Below are 25,422 nucleotides of genomic sequence, written 5' to 3' on the forward strand. Positions count from 1 at the left end.
TCATTATTGTTCATTTTTGTTAATTACAATGGTGCCGCTTATTCGGTCTCATTTAATAAAGGGACATGTCTAAAGGGACAACGAGAAAGGTGCGTTGTCATAATTAGTGAAATCCATCATCACACACTTTCATTGTGTGCTCTTCATTCCAGATGATTGTGCTGGGGATACAAAATTGAGCAACATCGTAAATAACACAGTGAATTGAATGTTTTTATTCAATAGCATCTTGTATTTAGGATTCTGTTAGAGTTGGTCAGTTCAAACTCAAGTGAATCAGTTCTGTCTGTCTGAGTGAATCGATTCAAAACTCTGATTCAGTGATTCTTTTGTGCTATCACTGAAATTGTTATATAACTTGGAAAAAAATTGGTTTGATAGCAAATATGTCAATTTCAGTATATTGAATGATAAAATATACTAAAAATATAGTATTTTATATCATTTAAAATGTTTTTTATCCAGTATTATTTTGCTATTTCCTTAAGCCCTAATATGTTAAAAGCTCATAAGCTCTTGACAGATGCAGCTTTATACATTATTACACCATTTGTCTCACAAACTAAAGCCGTGTGATGTACGTGTCTGACCTGAGCTGCACTAATAAGAGTGTGTTCTGTTGAAAGCTCATCATCACACAGCGCGGGTGTAAATTAAAGCCCCGCTTTCCTCCGTGAGCACCTTATGATGGGAATTGATCTGCTTTAAAGACCCAGGTAGAGAGAGAGAGAGAGAGAGAGAGAGAGAGAGAGAGAGAGAGAGAGAGAGAGAGAAAAGTTGGCAGAGAAGAATTTGATTATCAGCAGTAAAAATGTGTGTGAAGTGGCAGATTTTAATGGTGTGAGACTTGGATGCGGAGGGCAGACGGCTGTCACTGCGGGACAGATCAGACAACGTGACCGGCTATGCTAATATAAGTTCAAATATTCCACAGTTTATGATGCGACACATTGCCTGTATCCCTTCCTTCAAAAACATAACATTAAGTACTGTAAAATGATACATTGTTTCCATTCACAAACACACTTTTGAAGCCATTATGAAGATCACTGGGTCGAAACTGCTGGGATGTTTCTAGTTGCTATGCGGTTGCTGGGTTGTTCTGGGTGATTTCTAGGCTAGGAGTTTCTGGATGGTTCCTGCTGTGTTTATATTGTATTGTAGGTGGTTATTGGGTGGTTTCTGTTCTGGTTGTGTAAGGAACCTGTGCTTTGTCATGTCTGTGATTTTGAAAATTGTCATTTGAGTTCATGTTCCTTTTGTAGTTCTGTTCATGGTCTTTGTAGTTATTTTGTCGACTCAGGTGTCTCGTGTTATCTAATTAGTTCTGTTATTTAACCATAGTGTTCATTCTTACCTGTACGGATTATTGTCTGAATGTTAGTTTGTTCTAATGTTCGTGCGTCATGGATCCATTGTTGTTGTGAAGCTCTACGCTCAAGGCATGAATTTCTGTTTTGAGCCATTAAACATAATTTTTCCGACTCTTGGTTCTTGGAGCATGTTACAGGTTGGTCGCTTGCTGTGCTTGTTTTACTTGCTTCTAAATAAAGGATGAACTTATTATGCTGGCTTGAGAAAGACAACATACTGTTGTGCTATTTAAACTTAAAGGTATTCTTCTGAGACAAAAATTTCGGACTTTCGGAATTTCTTTCTAGAGTTTTAAAGCTACAACAACAAAACTCGGGTCAGACCTTTAAACTGTTACAAAGTTGATACAAATACAATAAAAACAGCAAAAAAAACAATATTAGTGACCAAACATTAGCTATAAAACTGTGTTTACTGTAATAGTCGACCCCTCTGAAAGTCAGTGTATTCACAGTCTGTAGGGACTTTACATCGCACGGCGCCGCGTGTGTGAAACCAGAATGGGCTTCATTTACCGCACGGATCAAACACGCTCAGCATTCAGCGCGATCCGTCTGATGTCAGTAGGCGGAACACATTAGCAAATGAGAGCAAATTAATTTGCTGCCTGTGAATAGCCTGGCGTTCGGCGGGGTAAATCTTGCCGCTCTCCCTAATGTAGTTACCAAACTCTCGCCTGAAGCGCTTGTCATATTATGTGACAAAACAAATAGATTAGGACTGGGACTGTCCCTGGAGCCGAGGGGCGGCGGGAAACACTTAGAGGGATAGTACACCCAAAAATGAAAATTCTGTCAAAATTCTGTCCTGTATGAATTTCTTTCTTCTGCTGAACACAAAAGAAGATATTTTGAAGAATGTCAGTAACCAATAAGTTGATGGACCCTATTGACTTTAATGTTTTTTTCATACCATCAACTTTTTGGTTACTGACATTCTTCACAATAACTATTTTTGTGTTCAGCAGAAGAAACTCATACAGGTTTGGAACAACTTGAGGGTGAGTGAATGATGACAGAATTTTGACTTTGGGGTGCCAAACAAGTGAAGCCTGTTTCATGAAAAAAACATGAATCTAGAATAAAATGTTTTGTTTTTGTTGTTGTTTTTTGATCTGTTATTTTATACAAAACATATTTGGGGATCATGAAAATTTTGTGAAAATTTAAAAAAATGCTGGCAACTTAAAAAAAATACTGGTGGGATAAGAGTTGATTGAATATTTAATAAAACATTGAGCATACAATAAGACATGCCCCTTTTACCCCTTTTTAAACGAGAAACCCCATGAAATATTAGGTTAAAAACATCTCATTAAATATTACTGCCATTATTAATATTGTTGTTGTAATCTTATGTTATAAGGTGTAGTCTTATAGACTTTAGGAAAATTGCTTTTGAATATTAATCAGTGCTTATTTAAAATGTAATATTAAATATATTTTTTAAATTTTTTAATTTTCTAAATGTTTCAGTTCCACCAAAATAAAAATGTATCATAATTATCATATGTTTGCATTTCTCTAAGATTTTTTCACACGATATAATCCAATATAATCGTCCTGACACAAACATGGCATTCATCTCTTTTCCGAGTGTCATCATATAGCTATCAGTCAACATTCATCTCTTTCATGTGCTCCCTCGACTTCCTGTAGAGTCGCAGACATTAGCGGCGCAGCTGAACACCGACGAACGACTTTGACAAACAGTCGTTCTGAAGCATGTGGCGCTGAGCAAATCTCCCAGAGAGATCCTCTCGCGCAGGCACTTCCTTCAGAAGGCGTTTGCCGGCGGGGGAAGGTCTCGTAGGCAAACACACCTCTAGCAGGGGGCAACTGACATGACAGGAGGACATAATGGAGTCACACGGGACATAATCATAGTTTCGGCAGCCCCGCTGCTGAGGCGATGTGAAGTGTAGCATGAACGACAGGTGCGGACTTCCTTCATTTAAATCTTTTACGTGTGAATGTTGAGTGTCTGTTTTTGTTGGAATGTCTCTGTGGTTTTTGTTTTGTCCATACAATAAAAGTCAATGGGGTCCAATCAATGTTGTTTTGGACCCCATCGACTTTCATTGTATGGACAAAAATAGCAAGAGTTCTTCAAAATGTCATCATTTGTGTTACGCAGAAGAAAGCAAGCCATATTTGAAACGTGAGGGTGAGTAAATCATTGCATAATCTTCCTTTATGGGTGAACTCTGTAGGTGTATCCACGCCATGTCGGAATTACTGTAAGTACAAGACTCTGATTTGTAAAAAGCTTTCACGTTCACGTGAGGTACCAAGTGAAAGTTGTACCAGCTGACCACTGCATTGAGTGCTACCATAGAAACACATAACTTCGAGGACGTGAACGGATCCGAGTATAACGTCACGTGTTGTCATCTCATAATTACGACATACCGTGAATGCAGTATGTACATTTAAGAAAGTTTAACGTTCATAAAGTTTTTTTGTCTTTGACAAACTTTGATGAATTGCATGTTCTAGCTCCAATTTCTCCCAGGTAAACGCTGTGACGTCATGTAAAAACATCCACAATTGCAGTATCCCTGGGGTTAGGAAATTTGCTGGATACTTTATGTATTGTCGTGTTATATAGCATTTTATTGCGAAGATTTCAACATGTAAAGGCTACATGACAATTCATAGTGTATCACAATTGATGTCAGCAAATTAACAAATTACCCGCCCAAAAACTGTCACATAACAGCTATTTAGTATTGAATAATTTAGTGGGGGTATTTCATAGGCAAAGAAGTAATTTGCATACTTAAAGGTACAGTTAAAAAAAAGCAGTCTTTGTACTTTTTTTTAAGCAGTTCCAACAGGATGTCACTTTTTTGTAATCAAAATTTTGCTGAGGATTTATATTTATTAATGTTTTTTTATAATTAGGATACCACATTTACCATTTTATGTAATATAGATGTACAGTAGTTAAAAAAAAAGCCAACATAAAGCCTAATTGTGTGGTTAAACAACAAATTATGCAAGATTGCAAAAAATGTGTTGTGTTCTGCGATTGCAGAATCTTGGAAAATTTGGAGGGACGGTTTAGGGTTGAACATTGTCATTTAAAATTGAATTATGACTGTTTTGGTGCAGGAAATGTCATGTGGACTTCAAGGGAAAAAATAAAGTGCTATGAAAGTGTAGAATGTGTCCCCCTCAGCACGGATTTGAAGAAGTTGATTGGATTGAGGTCATTCCGCTGATAAGAGTAAAACGAGGATAAATGCAAGAGCAGGACATTCAGGTGCAGCTTGGTTATCGTCCTTAGCGTGCAAGATAACAGCCTTTTGAAGCGTCTAGACTTCAGAATAATAACCATCGCCATCATTCTGCCGTGTTAAATAGGCTTCATCCTCATCCACACAGCCGAAGGCCGGCAGAAAGAAAGTTTAAGCTGTGCTTTAGCGAGGCTAATCGAACTAGCTCCTCTACAGCCCTGGCTGCCTTTCCTAGAGCACTTTTTTCCCCTCTCATTTCGCTCCGTGTGAACTTGCCCTTTTCTGGTGCCCTATTGGAAATCATTGAGCATTATTTTAAGATCACGACCTACTGTTTGTGTGGATTTGTGTACGTGTGTGTGTGTGAGAGAGTCTATAACCAGGAGTTGCTTGACGTCTGCGCTAGCATGAAGCCTTTGTGAGTGTTCTCTCGTTATTAGCTGACGCGTACGCTAGTGATGCGCGGGTCGTCTCATAACCCGCGGACCCCGCGGGTTGCCCGCGGGTCGGGTTGGGGCGGGTAAAGAAATTGTCACTTTATTTGCGGGGCGGGTTGGGGCGGGTCATTAAAAACAAAATAAAAAAATGTCAGCCTATATTAAATATTTGGGAATATATATTTTCATATTCTATTAGGTTATTTGATAAGGTTACAATATGAAGATCGCAGCAACGTATATTGCGTGATGTGCCCAGGCGTCACGTGATGTCACGAAAGCGGCGCGCCAAACAGCTCCCACCGCCAGCTACAAAATAAGGAGAAATAAAAGTGGAGATGGAAGACGAGGTGAGGGAGATATTGAGGTCGGGAATTTACATCATTAAAAGAAAAGAAGGTCAGGCTGCTAAATCTAATGTTTGGGACCGGTTCTCAGAAATAGTTGCAGCAGGAGGCAACAGCAGTTTCGGCTACGTGAAGTGCTTTGTAAATGTTTAAAATGTTTATCACATGACCTGATTTATGGTTCATTTCATTCATATTCATAATCGTCTGTTTTTGTCAGTTAACATGGCGATGTTTCTGCACTTTCAGGCTGTAATAAAGGCTGTTTTCATTTCCATTACAACGTATGTCTATTTAATGGTCGCGGGGCGGGGCGGGTTGTAAAAATAGATACAGTGGTGCGGGGCGGGCTGGGGCGGGCCAAATAATTTCATAAATGCGGACCCGCGGGTTGGAAAAAAAGCCGACCCGCGCATCACTAGCGTACGCAACACAAAAGAGCAGAACCCACTTGAAAACCAAGGTTGTGCTTCAAAAACACTTGGCTATCAAACGCCAGACTTGTTGCAAACACTAGTTAGCGGCCTCGCCGTCTGCTGTGTACATGTGAAACGCTAGTTAGCTGTTCGCCTAAAGCTAATTTGTTTGAAAGGCTAATGGCTCGTTTGCCGAGATCAATACTTGCACGCCTCTGGGAAAACTCAGATTCTCATATCCGGTCACACTTGTTCCTGCTTTCATGTGTCTTCTCTCATGTTCTCTTCTCCCAAAAGCATAATGCTGAGTCAAATTAGCAGTAAGATATTGTAATAAGCCTAGTATTTCTCATCCGCTGATGTCAAGTTGATTGCTGTCTGAGTACAGAGGCTTATTGTGTTTGAACAAATGTTGGCAGCAGGTAAAAATAAGACAAACTATCCCCAATTAGCATAAAGACACATCAAATGCAGATAGTGGGTACAACTTTGGGTAAGACTTTGATATTGCGTAAAACATTTTGGGTTTTGATTATTCAAATTATTTTTCAGCAAAGTGGCGCATTAATATAAAAGTATTAATATAATAGAGTGTGAGTTTATCAGCCGTTTTACATCTTAAAACATGATTCATCCAATCAGGTCCCATTAGAGTCAATTTAGAGTTCAAGTAGAACTTTTTCAGAATGTTCATCATTTAGACTTTAGAATTAAGCCAAAAAACATTGGCAAACTAAATTTCCGTCCATCGGTTTTGAGGTTTTAGCTGCCCTCACGAGACCCAACTCGAGCTAAAATTTGGACGTCAAAACATGCACAGTATCATGGAACACATTAATGAAAACCTCATTTACTTTCAATCAGACAAAACCTCCGCCGAGCAGGACGCCACCCCATCATGAGCTCCATTACCTCCTGCACAACAGCATCCCTGCTCACAACATCAGCGTTCGCTCTCCTGATAAGAAAGAGTCTTAATGGGGCTCCTCACATCAGGCTATTTATCTTGTCGCCGAGTCGGTCATTAGACGCAAGAAGGAATTGTACGTTCTCCATATTAGACAGGTGGAAAGCTTTTAACGGATCCATTTTGTGCTGATTTTTAATTGCTAAATGACATGCTGATCAGAAATTGTCATTATATCCACAAAAAAACAAAAAAATAAAAAAAACAAAAAGGTATGAGATTATGAAATGGTCAAATTAGGGTCTCATATCAACATGCCTGTAATTATTGGTGCTTGCCAAGACAGATTTACACTTTGTAGATGATAAAATAGGTGGGAAAATCCCATAGACTTCCATTAAAGGAGAGACCACATCCAGAGAGTATTTTCACATAAGACCGTAAGAAACCACCCTAGCATCCACCTAGAACACCTTAGCGACTGCATAGCAACCCCATAGGAACAACCCAGAACATCATAGTACCTCCCAAGCAACATGCAAACAACCACCCAGAGCAAATTAGCAACTGCATAGCAAAGTCTTGGCAACACTCAAAACACCATAGCAACAATCTACCAACCTTCCAGAACACATAGCAACACTAACCAACCAGAATACATTGGCAACTGCATAGCAATGCCCTGGCAACCACATAGCAATATCTAACAACCTCTTTAAACACTTCAGCAATTGCATAGCAACACCCTGGTAACCAATTAGAAATATACAACAAACCACTCAGAATACATTGGCAACTGCACAGCAACTGACAATGACCAAGGATACTGTAGCAGCCACAATGCCCTAGCAACGACCCACAACACCCTAGCAACTGCCTAGCAACAGAATACCATAGCCACCACCTAGCCACATACTAACACACTTTCAGTTAAAAAAACATAAAAACACCCTATCAACACAAAAACAACTCTTCAGAACAACTTCGAAACTGCATAGCAACACCTTAGCAACCACTGTGGTATAATGGTGGTGAGTTTTACATTCTTCTGATCCACCTGTATCTTCAAATCCGAAACGGTCGATCCCGAGCCTTACAAATGAAGACGTGCGGATCTCCTACAGCGGGATTCTGGGTAGTGGAATGGCATTTGTGTTGATCCATCATGATTCTGTGGTATTTGTCAGATGAAATTGCTCCATGTGCTCTTAAAGACAGCGCACACAAATGCTGGTGTTATTGATCTAGACGAGCGCACTGTGTTTATTCCAAATGTTTGTGAGCGCTTCAACAGCCGCTTGAGTTTGATAAATAGATCTGTAAACGCAGGCTATAATTTAACTGTTGAAAATGCCGTCAGCGCTGCGGATCCTCCGGATCTCTGCCTTTAGGAAGACGAGGAGGAAGATTCAAATTAATTTTTAAATATCTAATTTGAATTTTAACATTCGCAGACAAACAACAAATGAATTATACATGTTAGCAATATACTGCATCAAGTGTATAGAGCGGGTACGAGAACATAACTAATTAATGCTCTGATTCCAATAATCTTGCGTTTGTAATAACAAAAGCAGCATAATGTTTCCATGAATATTATGAAGGTGAAGCGCTTGTGTATGTGCAGTCATGCTGTTTCTCATTTCAGTTTCAGTGTTTTCCAGCACAGTAGAGACGGTCGAGGAAGGTGAGGTCCTGTGCGCGTAACCTCGGTGCACAAGAACGTGCCGCGCCACCAAAACAACTTATTTAAAGTGGCGCGGGCCCCTTGCGGCCCCACACCAGCTGTCTCAGTAATCATATCGTTCCTCTCGTCCCTGGTCCCCGCTCGTTTGTGTTGGTATTGTTTTTGCGATGTGCGATAATGCCTTTTATGTCCTGTGTTGTTTCTGTAAATGCAGTGGACTGGTATCTTGTTTATTTACTGTATTTATGATTATTCAAAGTGCTTCAGAGGAGCAATACTAAAGTATGAAGAAATATATTAAACTTCTTTATTCATTGCTCTTTCATTCACAATTTTAGACTTGACTTTTGTCCTAATGTAGCCTAAATATATAAATTACATTTTTATTATATATATATTTTTTTTTTATTAATATTTTTATCCACTTGACTTGACTTTTGTTTTAATATATATATATATTATTACATTTTTCATATACATATATACATATACATATATTAAATGTGTATATATATATATTTTTATAAATATTTTATATATATATTTTATATATGCATTTTTTATTTAATTTGAATTAATGTTTTTATTAAATTTACATTTTCATTTTAATATTTGAATCAATCTTTTCTTGGATGAAAATGTAAAATGTAATTTTATTTACATTATTTAAAAAAAAATTAACATTTAATTTTACATTTTAATTTGAATATTTTAATCCATCTTTACATTCAATGTTCTTTCACAATGATTTAAGACCCTTGTCTTAAATATAACTGGCACTGCTTATAATTAGCTTCATTATAATGTAAATTACATAATCATATTTATCAATATGCTACAGTATTCCAAGTATCAGACTGCTTTACTGCCACAACCAACAGGCTCATCTTTCTATTTGCGGTTCTCGTAGTTTAGTGCTCGTTAATTCCAGCACTTGTGGTTGTGCCAGCTGGTTTCATGTTTTATTCTGGATCCTTGCCACTCGAGACCAGCCGGTCTCATTAATTCAGTTTCCATAAACATTTGCAGGTTTCCTGGTGTTAAATAATACGATTAGTGCCCAGTAGGCCAATTCAGATGTTAGCCACAGAGTGGACGTCATTTTCTCACAGCAGTCGTTGAATCAAATCACATACGTGTGAATGTGTGTGTGTGCGTCCACATGTCCATGTTAATGGGTCTTCATGCGTTTTCCCTGTCTGCCAGTATCCATGGTAACGACAGGTCTATCATCGCTGACGGTTGAGAGGGTCTTGAGTGGAAATGAGGGACCATCTCCATGCGCTTCAGATGACATACCCGCCCTCAAGGCACAGAGTCGCCGTACGGCAACATATCTACTGCCCCCTAGTGTCTGAAGAAGATAGTACTGGCGTTTGCAGTGGTCCTAAATGAGAGGATGACCACAAGTATGAGAAATACCAATAATGGTGCTTGACTCAGCAAATAAAACTTGGTAAATAGCAAGAAATTAAATTTTTGTTTTCAGCGCGCTGTTCCTTTAAGTCACTCTTTGATTCCACACGTTCCCTCAAGAGCGAGGGCAGATTGAATGGAGCGTGGAGAAACCTGTTGAGGAGCTCTGAAGACTTGGGAAATATATACGAGCATGTTGAGAATTCATTTTCAGAGGCAGCTTCAGGCAATCAGACTGATTGCATTTTCAAGTGTTGTGGGTCGACATGGGGGAACGTGTTTGGCAGGGGGTCTGGATGCTTCACACGCTGAGCTCTGCTGCCATCTGTTGGTGACTGAATGCATGGCCTTTGTTTTTGTTGGACATCGGTTTAAAACAATGGCCAGTTTTGAAATGGTCATTTAAATGACCTCCAACTATCCATTGTTGAAGACACTTTGAGTCTCTAGTTTCTCATGCTAAAAGCTGTTTATAATTTAAAGTAGCTAAACTACAGTAAAGCTACAGTTTTACAGCAACACTTGTTGGTGATGCAGTAAGCCATTGCACTACAAGCTACTAACAAAAATATATCTGTCAATCACTCAAAAGTGAAAGTTCACTGTAGTTGTAGCTACTGTAAATTATGAGTAGGCCGTTTGTAGAAGAATTGTTGAAGATTTTAAAGGTTTTTGTGGTTAAGATTTCATTCGTTTTGTATTCAAACCAGTTGTTCTGCATCTCAAATAGAGTGGCAACATATTTATATGTTTAAAAACACTATTAACTATTAGCCATTGCATTTGTGTTTTAACTTCCTGCTTATTTACTTTAGCTACATATGAAAGCAAGGGACATACTAGGAGATCGATAGATAATTACTAGAGATGCACCGATATACATTTCTCCGCCAATATGATTATTCAGAATGATATCTACTGATAGTTTGATTTACTTAAGGAAAAATATCTCTCCTAAATAATGCTGTAAACTGTAATGGAAACCCTCTCATTTGGTACATTACTATACTATTAAAGGTTACAATAAAGAACATATGTAATATATTCAACTGCTATTTATTCTCAGATATAATAATTTAACACAAATGAAAACTGAAATGTTTGTATGCAACTCAGTTACACATAAAGTAGTTTTCATAAACGCTTGTCTTCATGACAAATTTATTCAAACATATATAATTGCCAGTAAATAAACTTCTCTCTAGTGTTTTTTATTTGTAACTAAAGAACTGTGAACATCGGATAACACTTGACATATTGTTCTTTTATTGACGTCTTTCCGCGGTTGAAACACAGATTGAGACATGATACGGATTTCGGTAAGTTGTACTTTATCTTTCAACATACCTTCTGATATTCATGCATGTTTTTCAAGCTGTAATAAAGTGGAAGAAAAGACAACAATCTGTCATGCTATTTAAGAGACTCAAAATGGCATTTATGTTTTGAATTTTGTGATAAAATGGACAGAATTTGAAAGATGAGACTTTGTTTTTTATCAGAAGTAACAGAGCATAAAGCTCATTGCAGTTATTGGATGAGAGGCGTCCTACAAATAAAAAATGAGGACTTGGCAACCCTGGCTTGAACTACGGGTGATTCATAGGATCAAACAGAGCCTGCTTTTATGTAGCTATTTTTTAACTGTTAATGCGTTATTTCGACAGCCCTTAATTCAACACAAGAGAGATTTTCTTCACACACAGTGAGAGTTGCAGTCTCAACCGGTTTTCCCGCTCTCTTTTGATTGACAGAATATAATCGGCCCTGTTCATTGGCTGTTTTTAAACAATCAGACGATGACTTAAAGTGAATATAATAGCTTTCATCGGCGGATACCGATACATTGGTGCATCTCTAATAATGACCTCAAACAACCCCCCACCCCCTCCACAATTTTACTTTTTTTTTAAAAGCATGCTAAAATACTGCTTGTTGGAAAATATACATTGTTAATGGAAATTTGGAAAATAGTCTCTTGCTACAGTAACATTTATTTAAGTTTGATTTTATAACTATTCCCGACAAGAGTCGTTCTTGCTCCATTGCATCTAAACCACAGTTAATTTCACCCTTTAGGAGTTCAGTTAAAGTCTGTTGAATTCTGTCATTTCCTCCAGTCAAAGAAAAGAAAGAAAAACCCAGGTTGTCATCGAGTCGTCTGTAGAGATCGATCAATAGAGCAGCTGTGCAACGAGACACTGTATATTTTAAAGTGCTTAAAAATAACGCCTCCGTTTTGCTTCCAAATAGTGTGCTTTGAAAATAAATCGAATGAATTCTTGACTCTTTCAGTCTGCCAGAATCAATCTTGCACAATCTAGGATAGAAAAACATACAGCTAATCACGAGGGGTCTTATTTATGGAATTTCTATGCAAATTTCTTCATTTGAACAAATAAATCCATTCTTATGCAAATTGTCCCATTGAAATGAACACAAAATGTATGTAAGTGTCTGTTTTTGAAATGACACCATATTTGAATCTGCTCGTGAACTGGGATGATAGAATTGATTAGTAAGTGCTAATTTATTTTCAGTGCATGAGCTGCTTTCAACAGGAAGTTTAGTAAAGCGATTGCATGCTAGCTAATAAATAAGCAGGTTTGCGTTCGTGTGCTTTAGGCTTTCGTGCATGGCGTCATACAGTATCTGTTCCCCTCTGAGCCACCACCACACACACACCATGATGCATGCATGTTGATATCTTGGCTTTCCTCGAAACTCTAGAGTGTTTATTTATGAGCTGATAAAGCTGGGGCGGTGACACATTCAGTATATTCAGTTTATCAAAGCATGACGGCTGCTGTGCTTTTTATCACCTAGGAAAAAAATCCCATGACTCTGTGCATCTGGATTCATGAAGCAGATATTATGTGATATAAACGACCCCGGATTATTAACGCGAGGGCATAAAAATGCGCAGTGAAATGTGATCTGGTGCTGACATCAGATGCCGGATGCACTGGGAGTATTCCCTGTCCGAGGGAGGGAGTTTTGGGGCCATGAAGTGCATAACATCCCAACAGCGCCATTCCTCTTCAGATGTCCCGATGCGGATGGAGAGACAGATTGCAGGGGATGTCAGAGCGCTCAACACCATTTCTGAACAGTGATGTTTTCCCATTCAAAGTATCTGGATTGGTTTTCTGGGGTTGACGATTCATCTAGAATGCCCTCCAAAGTGACTCTTTAAGTGTAACCAAACACCTTTTTTTGTGTTCTTCCTTTCACTATTGACCAGTTTTTGGTTTAACACCATGGTACGAATCACATGCACCATCTCCTTCAGCACAGACAACGAGCCGGAAGGCCGCTCGCACCAAGACGGCTTCGACGACCACTACAAGCGAGTGGGGTGGTCGAGAGATGGCGAGCAAGCCAAGTACCAGGAGGAAGGCGAGGATTTGGATGAGTACGACGGGCCGGAAGACGAAGAGGCACCTGACATCACCCTCACCACTTTTTTTAGCGGCTGCTCCCTCCACGGCGGCAACCACGTCTTCGTGCAGGACAAGCTAAGCGTCCGCCGGGTCATGTGGACGGTGGTCTTCCTGCTGGCGATCTCCTTTTTCCTCAAGCAGGTGGTGGACCGCATCATCTACTACTACAAGTACGACTATTTCACCATGCTGGATGAGCGCAACGCCAAGAACATGATATTCCCCGCCATCACGCTCTGCAACTTCAACACGTTCCGGCGCTCGCAGCTGAGCTACAGCGACCTGCTCTTCATGGGGCCACTGCTGGGATACGAGGACAACATGGCGCCGGGAATCCCTCTGGCCCCGGAGCCCGACAGGCAAGGGTCTCGATTCAGCCTCCCAGAGTTCTTCAACCGGACCCGTCACCGCATGGACGATATGCTGCTGGAGTGCAACTTTGCTGGGAAGGAGTGCGGTCCAGAACACTGGAGAGAGGTAGGACAGTCGTGCGGATAGACTCGTATTAAGTAGGAGTCGAGTTTTGGGCCCCCTCCGGCGCTCAATCCATTCTCTGCGTGTTATTGTTAGGGCGGCTGACTTTATTTGTGAGAAGATAAATGGACTCGGCGCACTTGAGGCGTCAGAGAAGATGAATAGGTGTTCTCACTGTATCTAACAGGAATCAGAAGCCATTTATTTTTGTGTTCAGCGTTGCAAATGAAAACAGCATCTCAGACCCCCATTATTACCCTTTGACTGCTCATGATTGATAATTATACGCTGTAGCTTGCTTTTGTATAACACATCGGTCTGTTTCAAGGCCACTCTAGGGATGTTTTTTTTCCTCTAGACTTGTTGTTGAAGTTTCGGCAGTGTGGAAATTGGTCTCTGGCAAGACGTGTTTGCATGGAATAATGACAAGGTTACTTTGCATTGTTCTTCAGGCTCGTGGACAGGGTTTTCTAAAGGATAAAATCAGTTTTTTGCAGTTAGTTTCTTCAAAATAAACCAAATGAAAGCTGGAAACTTGAAATGTCTAAGCTTTTGAAGAATGTTAGTTGAACAAGAATGTTTTGCAACATTGAATTGAAGTGTATACATACTGACATAGTGGTAGAAAACAGATTTATTAATACAAAATAAATATTTATTTAGAATTTGGCTATTTATTTAGAATATTTTAATAATTAGCAAAATACAATCCAAGATAATTTTAGAAACAACTTGTCTTTATAATATAGTTATTGTATCATTTATTTGTGTATTGTATTAGTGCTGTTTAAAATGATTAATCTTACATAAAAGTTTGTTTATATAATATGTCTACATATACACATACACACACATATTACATAAACACAAACTTTTACGTTAGATACGATTCATCACTATTAATCAATTTAACAGCACAATTGTTTCTGTTTTTTTTCTGTTTGTTTTTGTTATGAAGACCTGTTGTTATAAAAATGGGGTTTATACATGAAAAAAAAAAATGCTCCATTGCAGTAAAATCATATTTGGACATGTTTTTCATCAAAGCATTTCAAAACGTATCACTGTATCGTTTTTCCCTCAAGAGCGTGTCTGAGTTTGCAGCTAATCCCTTTATGTTGATGAAAAGAGCCTGTCTGTGCCGCCTGTCTGTGAAATAGGCATTTTGTTTGTCATTGTTGCTGATCTCAAGGTTTCTAGCCGGCGCTCATGCCATTCGAGATCTCCCGCGAGTAGAGCTCTTATTGAGCTGAGTGAATTATGTGGTGCTTCGCCGTAAAGGCCAAGAATATATCTGGTCGCGCTTATTGAAGAATCGGTTTAGAGCTCTTAAGTATATTTAGTCTCCTGCCTGGTAAGTGCATATGGGGTTTTAAACGCCGCCGGCCGCGCTCTGATAATGAATGTTTATTATCTGATGCCTCCGGTGGGATGTATTATCAACCTACTTAAAAGGAGCAGAACGGATAATCTGCCATATACACACAAACAAAGCATCCCACAAGCATAAATACATGGTATCTGGATTATATAATCCACATTTAATGGTTCAACTAGCGTATCAGCTCATATTAGCCAGCTCAGTCCGTCAATGCTAGTGTTCTTTGCTAATCACAACCTTGTTTGCTAATCATTCTTGCGACACTAAGAATGTGAGTTCACTGTTTGTGAGTCTTCATCGATTGACAGATATTTAGAGGAGCGCTTGGGCGGGTCGATATGAGGTGGGGCTGTGCCAAGCAGACGGGCAGCTCATCTTTCCGTCTCGGGGCAGAATTCGAGTCCCACTTCCTCCAGCTCCATTAGACGAGGATCTTCTTTCACCTCCAGAGCACAAGCTCTAGTTTCTCCGTTCTCCATGCCCAGTCAAGTAGGCAACTACTCGGGTCATTAAGCGCAGTGGATTGCGTTAGTAAAACACATCCATTATCTATTGTCAATAGTGTAGTGATGTATGAAGTACAGCTCACCAAGCACTCAGCAGATTTCTATTGGTCAATGTAGCGAATTCGTATGACCAACTGAATCAGTTGTGAAAACTAAATGGCAAATCTTTCACCCTCACACCGTGTTCTAACCAGGCGTGAAGCAATCCAGTAACCAAAATAAAAAAATCAATCAGAAAACGCAACAAAATCAATACAAAATCATAGCCAATTAGAAGAGTTTGTGGGCGGAGTCTCTCTGCAAGCTCACTGCACTCACAACCAAATGGATCAGTACCAAAGTCCCTTTCAGGCAAGTCATTTCATGCGGCGGCCATCTTTTCAGTCATGCAAGTATAGCTCCTATTTCCTGTCTCTTTGAATGGCCAAAGCTGCTCACCAAGCTTACAATTAAATTTCATATTTGAAATCATCAATGAAATCTGACAATCATAAATTTGGTTTCTTCTTCCCGACTATATAGCATGTGAAAAACAGCACGCCAACAGAGTAGTATGTCCGAATACATAGTATTCGAAAAACAGTTGGATAAAACCCCTCGGATGTTTTATAATTTACGGCGAGAATCTGAAGTGTGCGTACGATGGGCACTTTACTATCCCATAAGGCCGTGGGAGAGGATTTGTGAATGGCAGTGAAGCGACATTATCAAGCGACACATGATAATAACAACATGGCGAATGTAGTACGTCCAGATTACATTCATACTACACACATTCATACTATATAGAACATACTACATACTTTTTTAACGGTCGCTAAGTAATTGCGATTGCTACTTATTTAAAATAAGTACCTACTTAAAAGAGTATGCCATTTCGGATGTTTCTGTAGCATCCGGAGCTTCTATTGGCAGTTGCAGTGACATGATGATTTTACCAATGGGCGATTGGCTCTTAAATTTAAAAGGCCGGACTTTTTCCCTCATATTGCATGTTGCACTTTCTCACATTCATAGTAATACGAGTGCAGTGCACCGTCTTTCTATATCTAAAGTTTTTGATCATTACTCAATCAAATCACACCACTTTAATTTAATTAAAAATACAGTATTGACACAAATTTTGTCATTGACTACACTTGTTTTGTTTTTTTACATTGAATTCACATTTTGAATGCTTGTTTCCTTGTATATAATGTTATATAATTCCTAAGATCTGAGGTGATTTATCCATTGTTGCTTTCAGTATGGATATAAAGGGCACACAAAATGACATTCAAAGCATATAAACCATACCTGAGGTTATCATTACCTGCTGGTCAGGACATGGTGTCACACGAAATTCCCGATTGCCTGGATTCCTATTGAAATTACTGGATTGCACTCCTGAAAATTTGCAGAAGAACTGTAGATGTGACTATTAGCAATTTACTTAAACCTCGTTCAGACTGTCAGTCCAAATCCCATTTTTTGTTCATATCCGATTAAAATCCGAATCTAGATTTAAGCAAGTGTGAACGGCAAAAAAAAAAATCACATGAAATGCGATTTTTACAAATCCATTTCGAACTACATTCATATGTATATTCGCATTTCTGGATATATATTTAAAGAGTGGCATGGGACAACCAAATCGGATCTGAACAGTTGCGCTACTTAATGTGGACAGTCAATCATTTTAGATCAGATTCCAATCGGATTTGGACTGACAGTGTGAACGTAGCCTTAGTGATCAAGTTTTAAATTTTCACTATAAAATCCCACAGACTTTAATTAAAAACGGACTTAAGCCATATCTAAACTCTAGGACTGGCCCTTTTTTTGCCTAGTAACCACCCACAACACCCTAGCAACCAAATAGCATAGTTTTGCAAGGGCAAACAGTAGAGTTCTTTAGAAAATGTTCATATGTAGTTCCTCTCAGATGGATTTATTTTGCCAAATGGTGTACTATTCTTGCTGAAGGAATCTGTTATCTAAACTGCTGAATTGGGCTAGAAAAAAGACTATTAAATACAGTTAATTATAGATGTGGAATCAATAAGTGGGTTGTCATTTAAGACTCTTTGAGATAAAAGTGCGGTCTAGACTTTATCTGAAGCTGTATTTGCTGTCTTAAGCGTTAAGAAGGGTGTGCTAGTGTTTAATTTGACCTTGAGTGTATAATCTTAACTTGATCTTGATGGTTTATCGGAGGATCGGCACTGATGACAGCAGCTCATCCAATATTAACCAGGCCAGAAAGCACATTTCACAGCAGCTTCTCTCCAGCTCTGGCTCCGGTCCCTTCATAACTCTCAGAGACGCTTACGCAGCGCTCTGGGAAATGCTAATTCATCGCACAGCTCTTTAACGATGATGACAGCTATCACACTGAAAGCTTCCAGTGTTTGACCAGAGGTTTTGCTGGCATGTGTGGACTCTTCCTTTTGGAAGTGTGGAGGTGTGGAAAATTTGTCCTTTAAAGACTTTATGAATAAAATAGGACACGTTTTGCTTTGCGGTTGTTATTGTGTTCTGGGTAGTTGCTAGGGTGTTGCCATGCAGTTGCTAATGTGTTTTCCTAAGTGTTGCTTTGGGGTTGCTAGGGTGCACTGAGTGGTTGCCAGAGTGTTGCTTTATGGTTTTTTGGGGGGTTTAACAAGTGTTGTTTTGGGGTTGCTAGGGTGTACTGGGTGGTTGCCAGAGTGTTTCTATAAGTTTTGTTGGGGGGTTTAACAAGTGTTGCTTTGCGGTTGCAAATGTGTTCTGGGTAGTTGCTAAGGTGTTGCTATGAAGTTGCTATAGTGTTTTGGGTGGTTTCCTGAGTGCTGCTATGTGGTTTCTAGGGTTTTTCACCAAGTGTGGCTTTGCATTACTAGGGTGTATTGGGTGGTTGCCAGAATATTGCTATGCGGTTGTTAGCGTGTTTCCCCAAGTGTTGGTTTGCGGTTGCTAGTGTGTTCTAGGTAGTTGCTAGGGTGTTGCTATGCAGTTGCTAGGTTTTTTTCCTAAGTGTTGCTGTGCGACTGCTAGGGAGTTCTGTGCGATTGCATGAGTGTTGCTGTGCAGTTGCTAGAGTGATCTGGGTAGTTGCCAGGTTGCTGCTATGCGGTTTCTAGTGAGTCTTAGGTGGTTTCTAGGTGCAGGAACAGTTGCATGCCAAAGTTTTATATTTAGGATAAGTAAGTTTGTTCAAGTCACTCTGTACTCAATAGTGATATTGATGCTTCAGTAAACAACTCTAAGGGATCTACACATTTATTTCTGTTAATACAGAAGTCTCTCATTTAGTGTGGCTTAGAGTTTGGTTCCAGTGAAGTTTCCTTTGAATGTGTCTAATGTCACTGTTGCTGTCTGAACAATAGAGGGCACCAGAACACAGAGAATAACACGTACTCAACAGACTCAGACTCCTTCAGTCACAAAAGGAAGAGTCAAGTTCATTTGTTTTATGAATATGATTTTGTGGAGCCCAATACAACATTTAAAGCAACAGACTGGCTCAAGGCAGCCACAAAATCTACTTTGGTTCAGGATTATGTTTGAATTTTGACAGCATATTGAAGTCAACATGAAATGACAGTTACTTTCTTAATATTGTTTCTTGTCTTAATATACTTAATTTCCTAAGTGCACATTATTCTAAAGAAAAAAAAACGGTTTGATGTAAAAATTAGCTGTAAATTCTAATCAAATCGAATAACTTTGGCTCTGAAACGACTTTCATTTTTAGATGATAACATCAAAATCTTAGTTTTGAACTTTTTTGTTTTATATATATTTTATATTAATTTTTATAATGCCTGGTTCAGGAAAGTTTATATAAATGTTATTATATACAGTGTATATGATAAGTCCCGTCCACATTTTTTACTTTTATATTGTTTTTATATTTACTTTTTCATAATGACTAATTCATGTAAGTTTTATATATATTTGTTTATTTAATTTGTATTTCACCATTTTATGTTGACCTTAGTGTGACAAAACATTTTGTCTGCTGAATGGTTTGTAGAAGATGTATTTTCTTCCTGTGTATTTTCACAAGATATTTGAAAGTTCAAGTGCAACAAAGTGTGGTTCAGATGAGTCGAGCTACCGTCAGTCTGCGGCACAAAAACAATCTGCACAAAGTACCTTTCTGCGAGTTTCATGCCCACACTTATCTTGTTCAGAATAGTGTTGTGATGAATGTAACTCGGCTTTGTTTACCGTGGTAAAGCCGGAGGTGTGCGGATGATCTCCATCACCAATGGCAACACATTAAAAAGCGAGTTATTGTGTTCTCAGGGTCTGGAGCAAGCCACGCTCCAACATATCTTAGAAACTGACTACTAAGAGCTCTGATTCACTGTGTGTTTTCATACCTGTCATAAAGAAAGCCAGAGACGCCAGACGACTTATTTCAGTGATGGATGAGCAGCATTATCTCAAAGACAATCAACAATTAACCTACACACAGCCTGCTATGACGTCCTTCAGAGGTTTATAGATGCGTGAAAAAGTTCCCCAGTGAATCAGATGCTTCCAGCTGTTCTCTATTCACATCCATATCTCAATTAAATGTTTAATTGAGTCATATTATTCATTTAAAGGTGAAGTATGTAGTTCCTGCACCACTAGTGGCACCTGGTGGAATTACAAAGACAAAGCATAGCCTAATTTGCAAACGCTCCTAATTTTGCTCCTTTGGCACGTCGCGCCTCCCCCAACTCGAACATCACAAACACAGCTCTTACTGGAGCTTGTGAAGGCATGTCCAAACAGGTAAAAGTAGACTAGTTTCAATAAAAGGGAACATATTATTAGGAATACTTTTATCTTTGTAGCTATGTATCATGAGTAAGCAATTGAGTAGACTAAACTCTGTCTAGAGCTAACGCAAGCCTCTAGCTTATAATAAACCCATCAAAGTATCTCACATGACTTGCCACAACTGTTTGAGGATGAGTAAATATTATGAACTGGTACATTTATCTTTCTGAACAGGTGCTTGATGATGATTGAAGTATCCATTGTAGCGCAATGTCCCATTTGCTTTGACGCCTTCATGATCTGTTTAATCTTGCAAGGTCTAAATGCAGTGAATTTTGGCTTGCACTCCTGTGCCCGAAGCTGTATGTCTTTTCCCATGTAATGTGTCAGCCATGTTCCCACAGCGGCTAAATACCCTCTGGCTCCACCCACTACAGTAGCCACGCCCCAAACTCTCACGTTAAGCTGGAAAGATATTGACAGATCTGAGCGGTCCTCTCTCAATGGTTATATGTTGCCCGAAAGGCTCAATGTTTACACTTTTGGGGGACATAAAACCATGAATGGCATACTAATATTAGTCAATGGACCCTAAACTGGTATAGGAAAGTGCATTTAAACACCGAAATTATTACATGTACCTCACTTTTAAGGCAAGACACTACAGGTTAATATGGTAAAACATTAACTTATAGAAATCACCAACCTTTTCCCAGTTGACCAATCACAGTCCATTACAGCAACTGTTTTGTGTTACAAGTTTTCTGAAATGTTATGTTTGTTATGAAAATAAGGCATTTTCTAATTGAATTTGCACTAATTTGCATATATTTCCAGAACTGAAATCTAAACATTGGATAAAGCCAGGTTCAATATTTGTTTAATTTTGTTGACATATTACAGGTAAAGTTTTTTTTTACTGAGGGATTATCTCTGTATAAGTCAGAAAATACTGTCAACAGACAGAAAAAAAATGTTCACCCTGTTTTTGGAATAAAATGTTAGAAATAATGTGAATGATATATGAGCCACTGCAAAAACCTTCAGAATACAGATAGGAATTAACCTTTAAAGTTTGGTGGATCTAAAGCTGCTGTAAAAAACTCAAGCTTGAAATCTACCGATGCAAATAAAGTATAATAAAATGAATATATAAATGTGTATTTTAGATGTTTCTTTCCAAAAAGCTAAAAAAAAATGACCAGTGCGTGAAAAAACAATGGGTTTGTATGTAGTATCTTGCCTTAATTGGAACTCCGAGATGTTGAAATATTGGAAAGTAGAAAATGGGCTCTAAAAATGAAAAGTAAAATCCCATAAATGGATCCAATTAGAAGGAGCGTGATGTATGGGCCCGACCTGACCCCGAAATGTGCCAATAAGAACTTATCACGGCTAATTGGCTCGTTACTTAATCACTAATGGCTTCTTAATGTTTTAATCCGTCATATTGAGTAAAGAAGGCCATCTGAAAACGGTAGGATTTGTGGTGTTTGGGTTGAGGATGTGAAAGCTTCACGTTTTTAAACTCACCTTTGAAGCGATTCACACTTGGCTGCGTTACACAGTTCAGCTGCTCCTAACCGAGTCAGATAAAGTCAGATCTGAAGCTCAAATCAATTGTGGAGAGCCAGAGAGCCTTGAATCATAGAGTATCTGAGAGATTTCAGGTGTCTGATTATACCTTAAAGGTCACAGAAGCATGTCTTCGTGTAGAGATGTGTTTTCGTAGCTCATTCATGCTTGTATACTTGCTTACGTATTACACACTGAAATGGCAAGCACTTATAAAAATCACAGGCTCCAATCAGATTGTGCACAGGTTTACATGAATTTGCCAGAAACCAATTTTTTTTAAAGGAACCAGGATGATGTAATGAGCATTTGTGAGGAAGAACTAGTTATTTGACAAAATGTATGGGTTTTATATAAGTTTATTGAGGCATTAAGTAGTATATTCTGTTTGTCTGTGAAATAACTGGTGTTTAACACTTTTTGATGGACAGAAATTTGACACATTTTTAGTCCAATTTAGCCTTTGAGGAATTTCAGGAATGCATAATTCTTAGGATAATAACTTAATTTGTTTGTTTGTTTGGTATATTGTTGTATTTATTTTACTCTGTGAAGTGCATTGAGAAGCTTGCTTTAAAAGCACTACATGCAGTTTATATTTAATAAATTAAGTATTGTATCATTTTACTTCATTACATTTATGTTTTGAGTTAAAGCCTGACTCATTAACGACTGGGTGATTGTTCGTAACGCCATATTAAAAGGCTTGTATTTTATAAGCTCGCAGCTCAGAAGTGTAGCAGACATTCTGGAGGGAATGAGAAAGTTCTCAATAAAATGCTGGAGTGAAATTCAATTTAAAGGGCCCTTGGATGGACGTGAACAGGATAAGTGAAAGAAGAGATTCAGATATGAGGTCAAGCAGGTGTTGAAGTCTCTCTGACACACACACAAGTGGATGTTTCCTGCAGTGTGAAGTCGACACGTCCTGCCTCATTACTCTTGCTCTGTGTGTCTGACAACCACTGTTATCCACTTTTCCTTCACACACACACACACACACACACACACACACACACACACACACACACACACACACACACACACACACACACACACACACACACACACACACACACACACACACACACAGAGAGAGACTGAGCTGTACCTGGAGCTGTATTAATAGACCCTGGACAGACTCTCTGTGATACAGGAAAGAGAAGTACAGCTTCCTAGATGAGTTCAGATGCTTTGTTGATGGGTGAATCTATATGTGTATATTTATATATTTATAGTTTATTATATATATATATATATATATATATATATATATATATATATATATATATATATATATATATATATATATAATAAATAAACTGCAAATATTATAAAACAAATGTCCAGATGCATTAGGGATGAGAAATTGGAGCGGAAATGTACTTAATTTTCATGAAAATAACTGTGATCGTGATGCAAAATATCTTAGTATTTTTGTTTGCTCTAGCTTGCGTCCTTATCTAGTGCTGTAACACAGAGGACCTGTCTCTCTCCTCCCATTCATAGTGAAAACACTTGAACAAGTTGTTTTCTACCAGGTATCAAAAGCACATCAACTAGTCACGGGGTACCTCAAGGCTCAGTTCTTGGACCTCTCCTCTTCTCCATATTGTTGGGGCCTATTATACAGGGACAGACTTTATTCTACCATATGCTGATGACACACAGTTTTAGTTTTCATTTCTAACAGACGAAAGGTAAAGTTTAGTTCCAACGTGCAAAGTTAATTTCCATTCTGCTTCAGTACACCTGCATGCGTATTTTCAAGTGATCATTTGTTTAATTAGGGTTGGAACTAAAGTATGTAGGACAGTGGGTCCCCAGGAGCAGGCTTGAATACATCTGGTCTAAAAACCTGCCATTGTATATTAGGAATATTGTTGGCACTTTAAGAAATTACTTTTAAGTTTACTTTTATTATTAAGTGTAAATGTTTGGGGTGAAATATGACCTTCAAAACATTATTTCATTCACCATGATATTTTAAATCTGTATTTGTAAAGCTGATCTGGACCCCTGTGAGCTACAATCTTCTTTTAAAGGGATCTTTCATGTTGAATTGAGTTTGATGCTTTATGGTTTGATGTTATTTCACATAATGGCATATTCGTCCATTGTGAATACTATAGGGTGATATCTACAGAAACTTGTCATTTAGTCATTCATTTTGATGAAATATGGTTTTCATTTTAACATCAAAGTCTGACTTGAGATTCATTTTTGCTCCACATAAATTAAACCTGAACATCCTTTGGAAATGAATCAGGCGCCATTATTGTGTCTTGTTTCAAAGACAATTTTGAGATCAAACAAACTTAAATAATTACTCCTCATGAGGCAGAAGACAAGACGACGGAAATCAGTGATGTTCAGACGGTCACCTGAGGTGAAAAATAAAATTGAGTTTAAATGTAAGAATGGCTCTGACTGAGAATATTGCATCTAAGGGCAAGACTTTGATGTCCCGCTGTTCTGAAAAACTGACAAGATAGACTGCTGGGAAATCCGACCTGTAGCGAGGTTGATGTTGATCTGTGTGATGAAAGCAGCTGTTTATCTTTATGAGGCTCTCAGGGAATTCTGGGAAAATGACAGTGTTATTTACAGTAGAGATTGTTTCTGGAGATGTTTTCATACTCATGCATGAGCATTTGTGAGATACTGTTCCTCATTTTAAAGGTTAGTCATGTGAACAAGATTCATATCCGCAGTGAGCCGGAGCAGCTGGCCCATGCAGAAGGGTTCAGTACAACCCGTCTGAGAGTCATTTATCAGAACCGCCTCACTAACACACACTGACTCGCCTGATGGCGCTTTTTCCTTGGCTGCATCTGAAATCGCATATTTAGTAAGTCAAGTCAAGTCACCTTCATTTATATAGCGCTTTTAACGATATAGATTGTTTTAAGCTTTACAGTGATAATAGGAAATCAAAGCAACAGAGATTGTTTCGTCTTCACAGCAGCTCTAGAATAAAGTTATTTTCCAGCTAAATTATAGTTTCTGATCGATTCACTTGCGTTGCAAAGATCATTAGTTATTAAAGTAGGGTCCGCTTACACGACACCGGTTTACCTGAAAACAGAAAACTTTTAACGTGTTCTGGCCGTTCATTTGCACGACAACAGTGTTTGGTGGCTCGAGAGGTGCAAGTTTTGAAAAGTTTTGAAAAACATTATTTCTGTGAATAAAACATGAATCTGTGAAAGCGGTGATGGCGTGCACATGCATATTACGTGTTCAGTCTATAGGTATGCGCGTTTGAATATAGTCTTTCTTTACAAATTAACCTCACAAAATTACATTTCTGGCCTTCATAATACAGAAATTTTAGTCGCTTCTTCAAATCCATGCGAACTGGAATCATTTTGATATGTGACGAGTAGTATGTGACAAGTGTAGTATGATCTAGAAAAGAGTAGAGCAGATTACATTCATAATGCGCACATTCATACTATATAAAACAGACTTATTTAGC

General features: G+C 38.5%; 1 protein-coding gene across 4 annotated transcripts in view; it reads left to right on the forward strand.

Annotated features, from left to right (window-relative positions):
* The window catches only part of asic1b (acid-sensing (proton-gated) ion channel 1b), a 190,953-nt gene that overhangs the window by 119,931 nt on the left and 45,600 nt on the right, over positions 1-25,422 (forward strand). For 2 of the 4 annotated variants that reach the window (XM_079594242.1, XM_079594240.1), the window contains exon 1: positions 12,859-13,745. The exons of the other annotated variants lie outside the window; for them this stretch is intronic. In XM_079594242.1, the coding sequence (XP_079450368.1) occupies positions 13,086-13,745 (660 nt within the window). In that variant the 5' untranslated portion in view covers positions 12,859-13,085. Of the gene's footprint in view, positions 1-12,858; positions 13,746-25,422 lie in introns of those variants that run through there. 4 annotated transcript variants of the gene reach the window in all.

This window comes from Phoxinus phoxinus (genome assembly GCF_949152265.1).
Source record: "Phoxinus phoxinus genome assembly, chromosome: 20".
Lineage (NCBI taxonomy): Eukaryota > Metazoa > Chordata > Actinopteri > Cypriniformes > Leuciscidae > Phoxinus > Phoxinus phoxinus.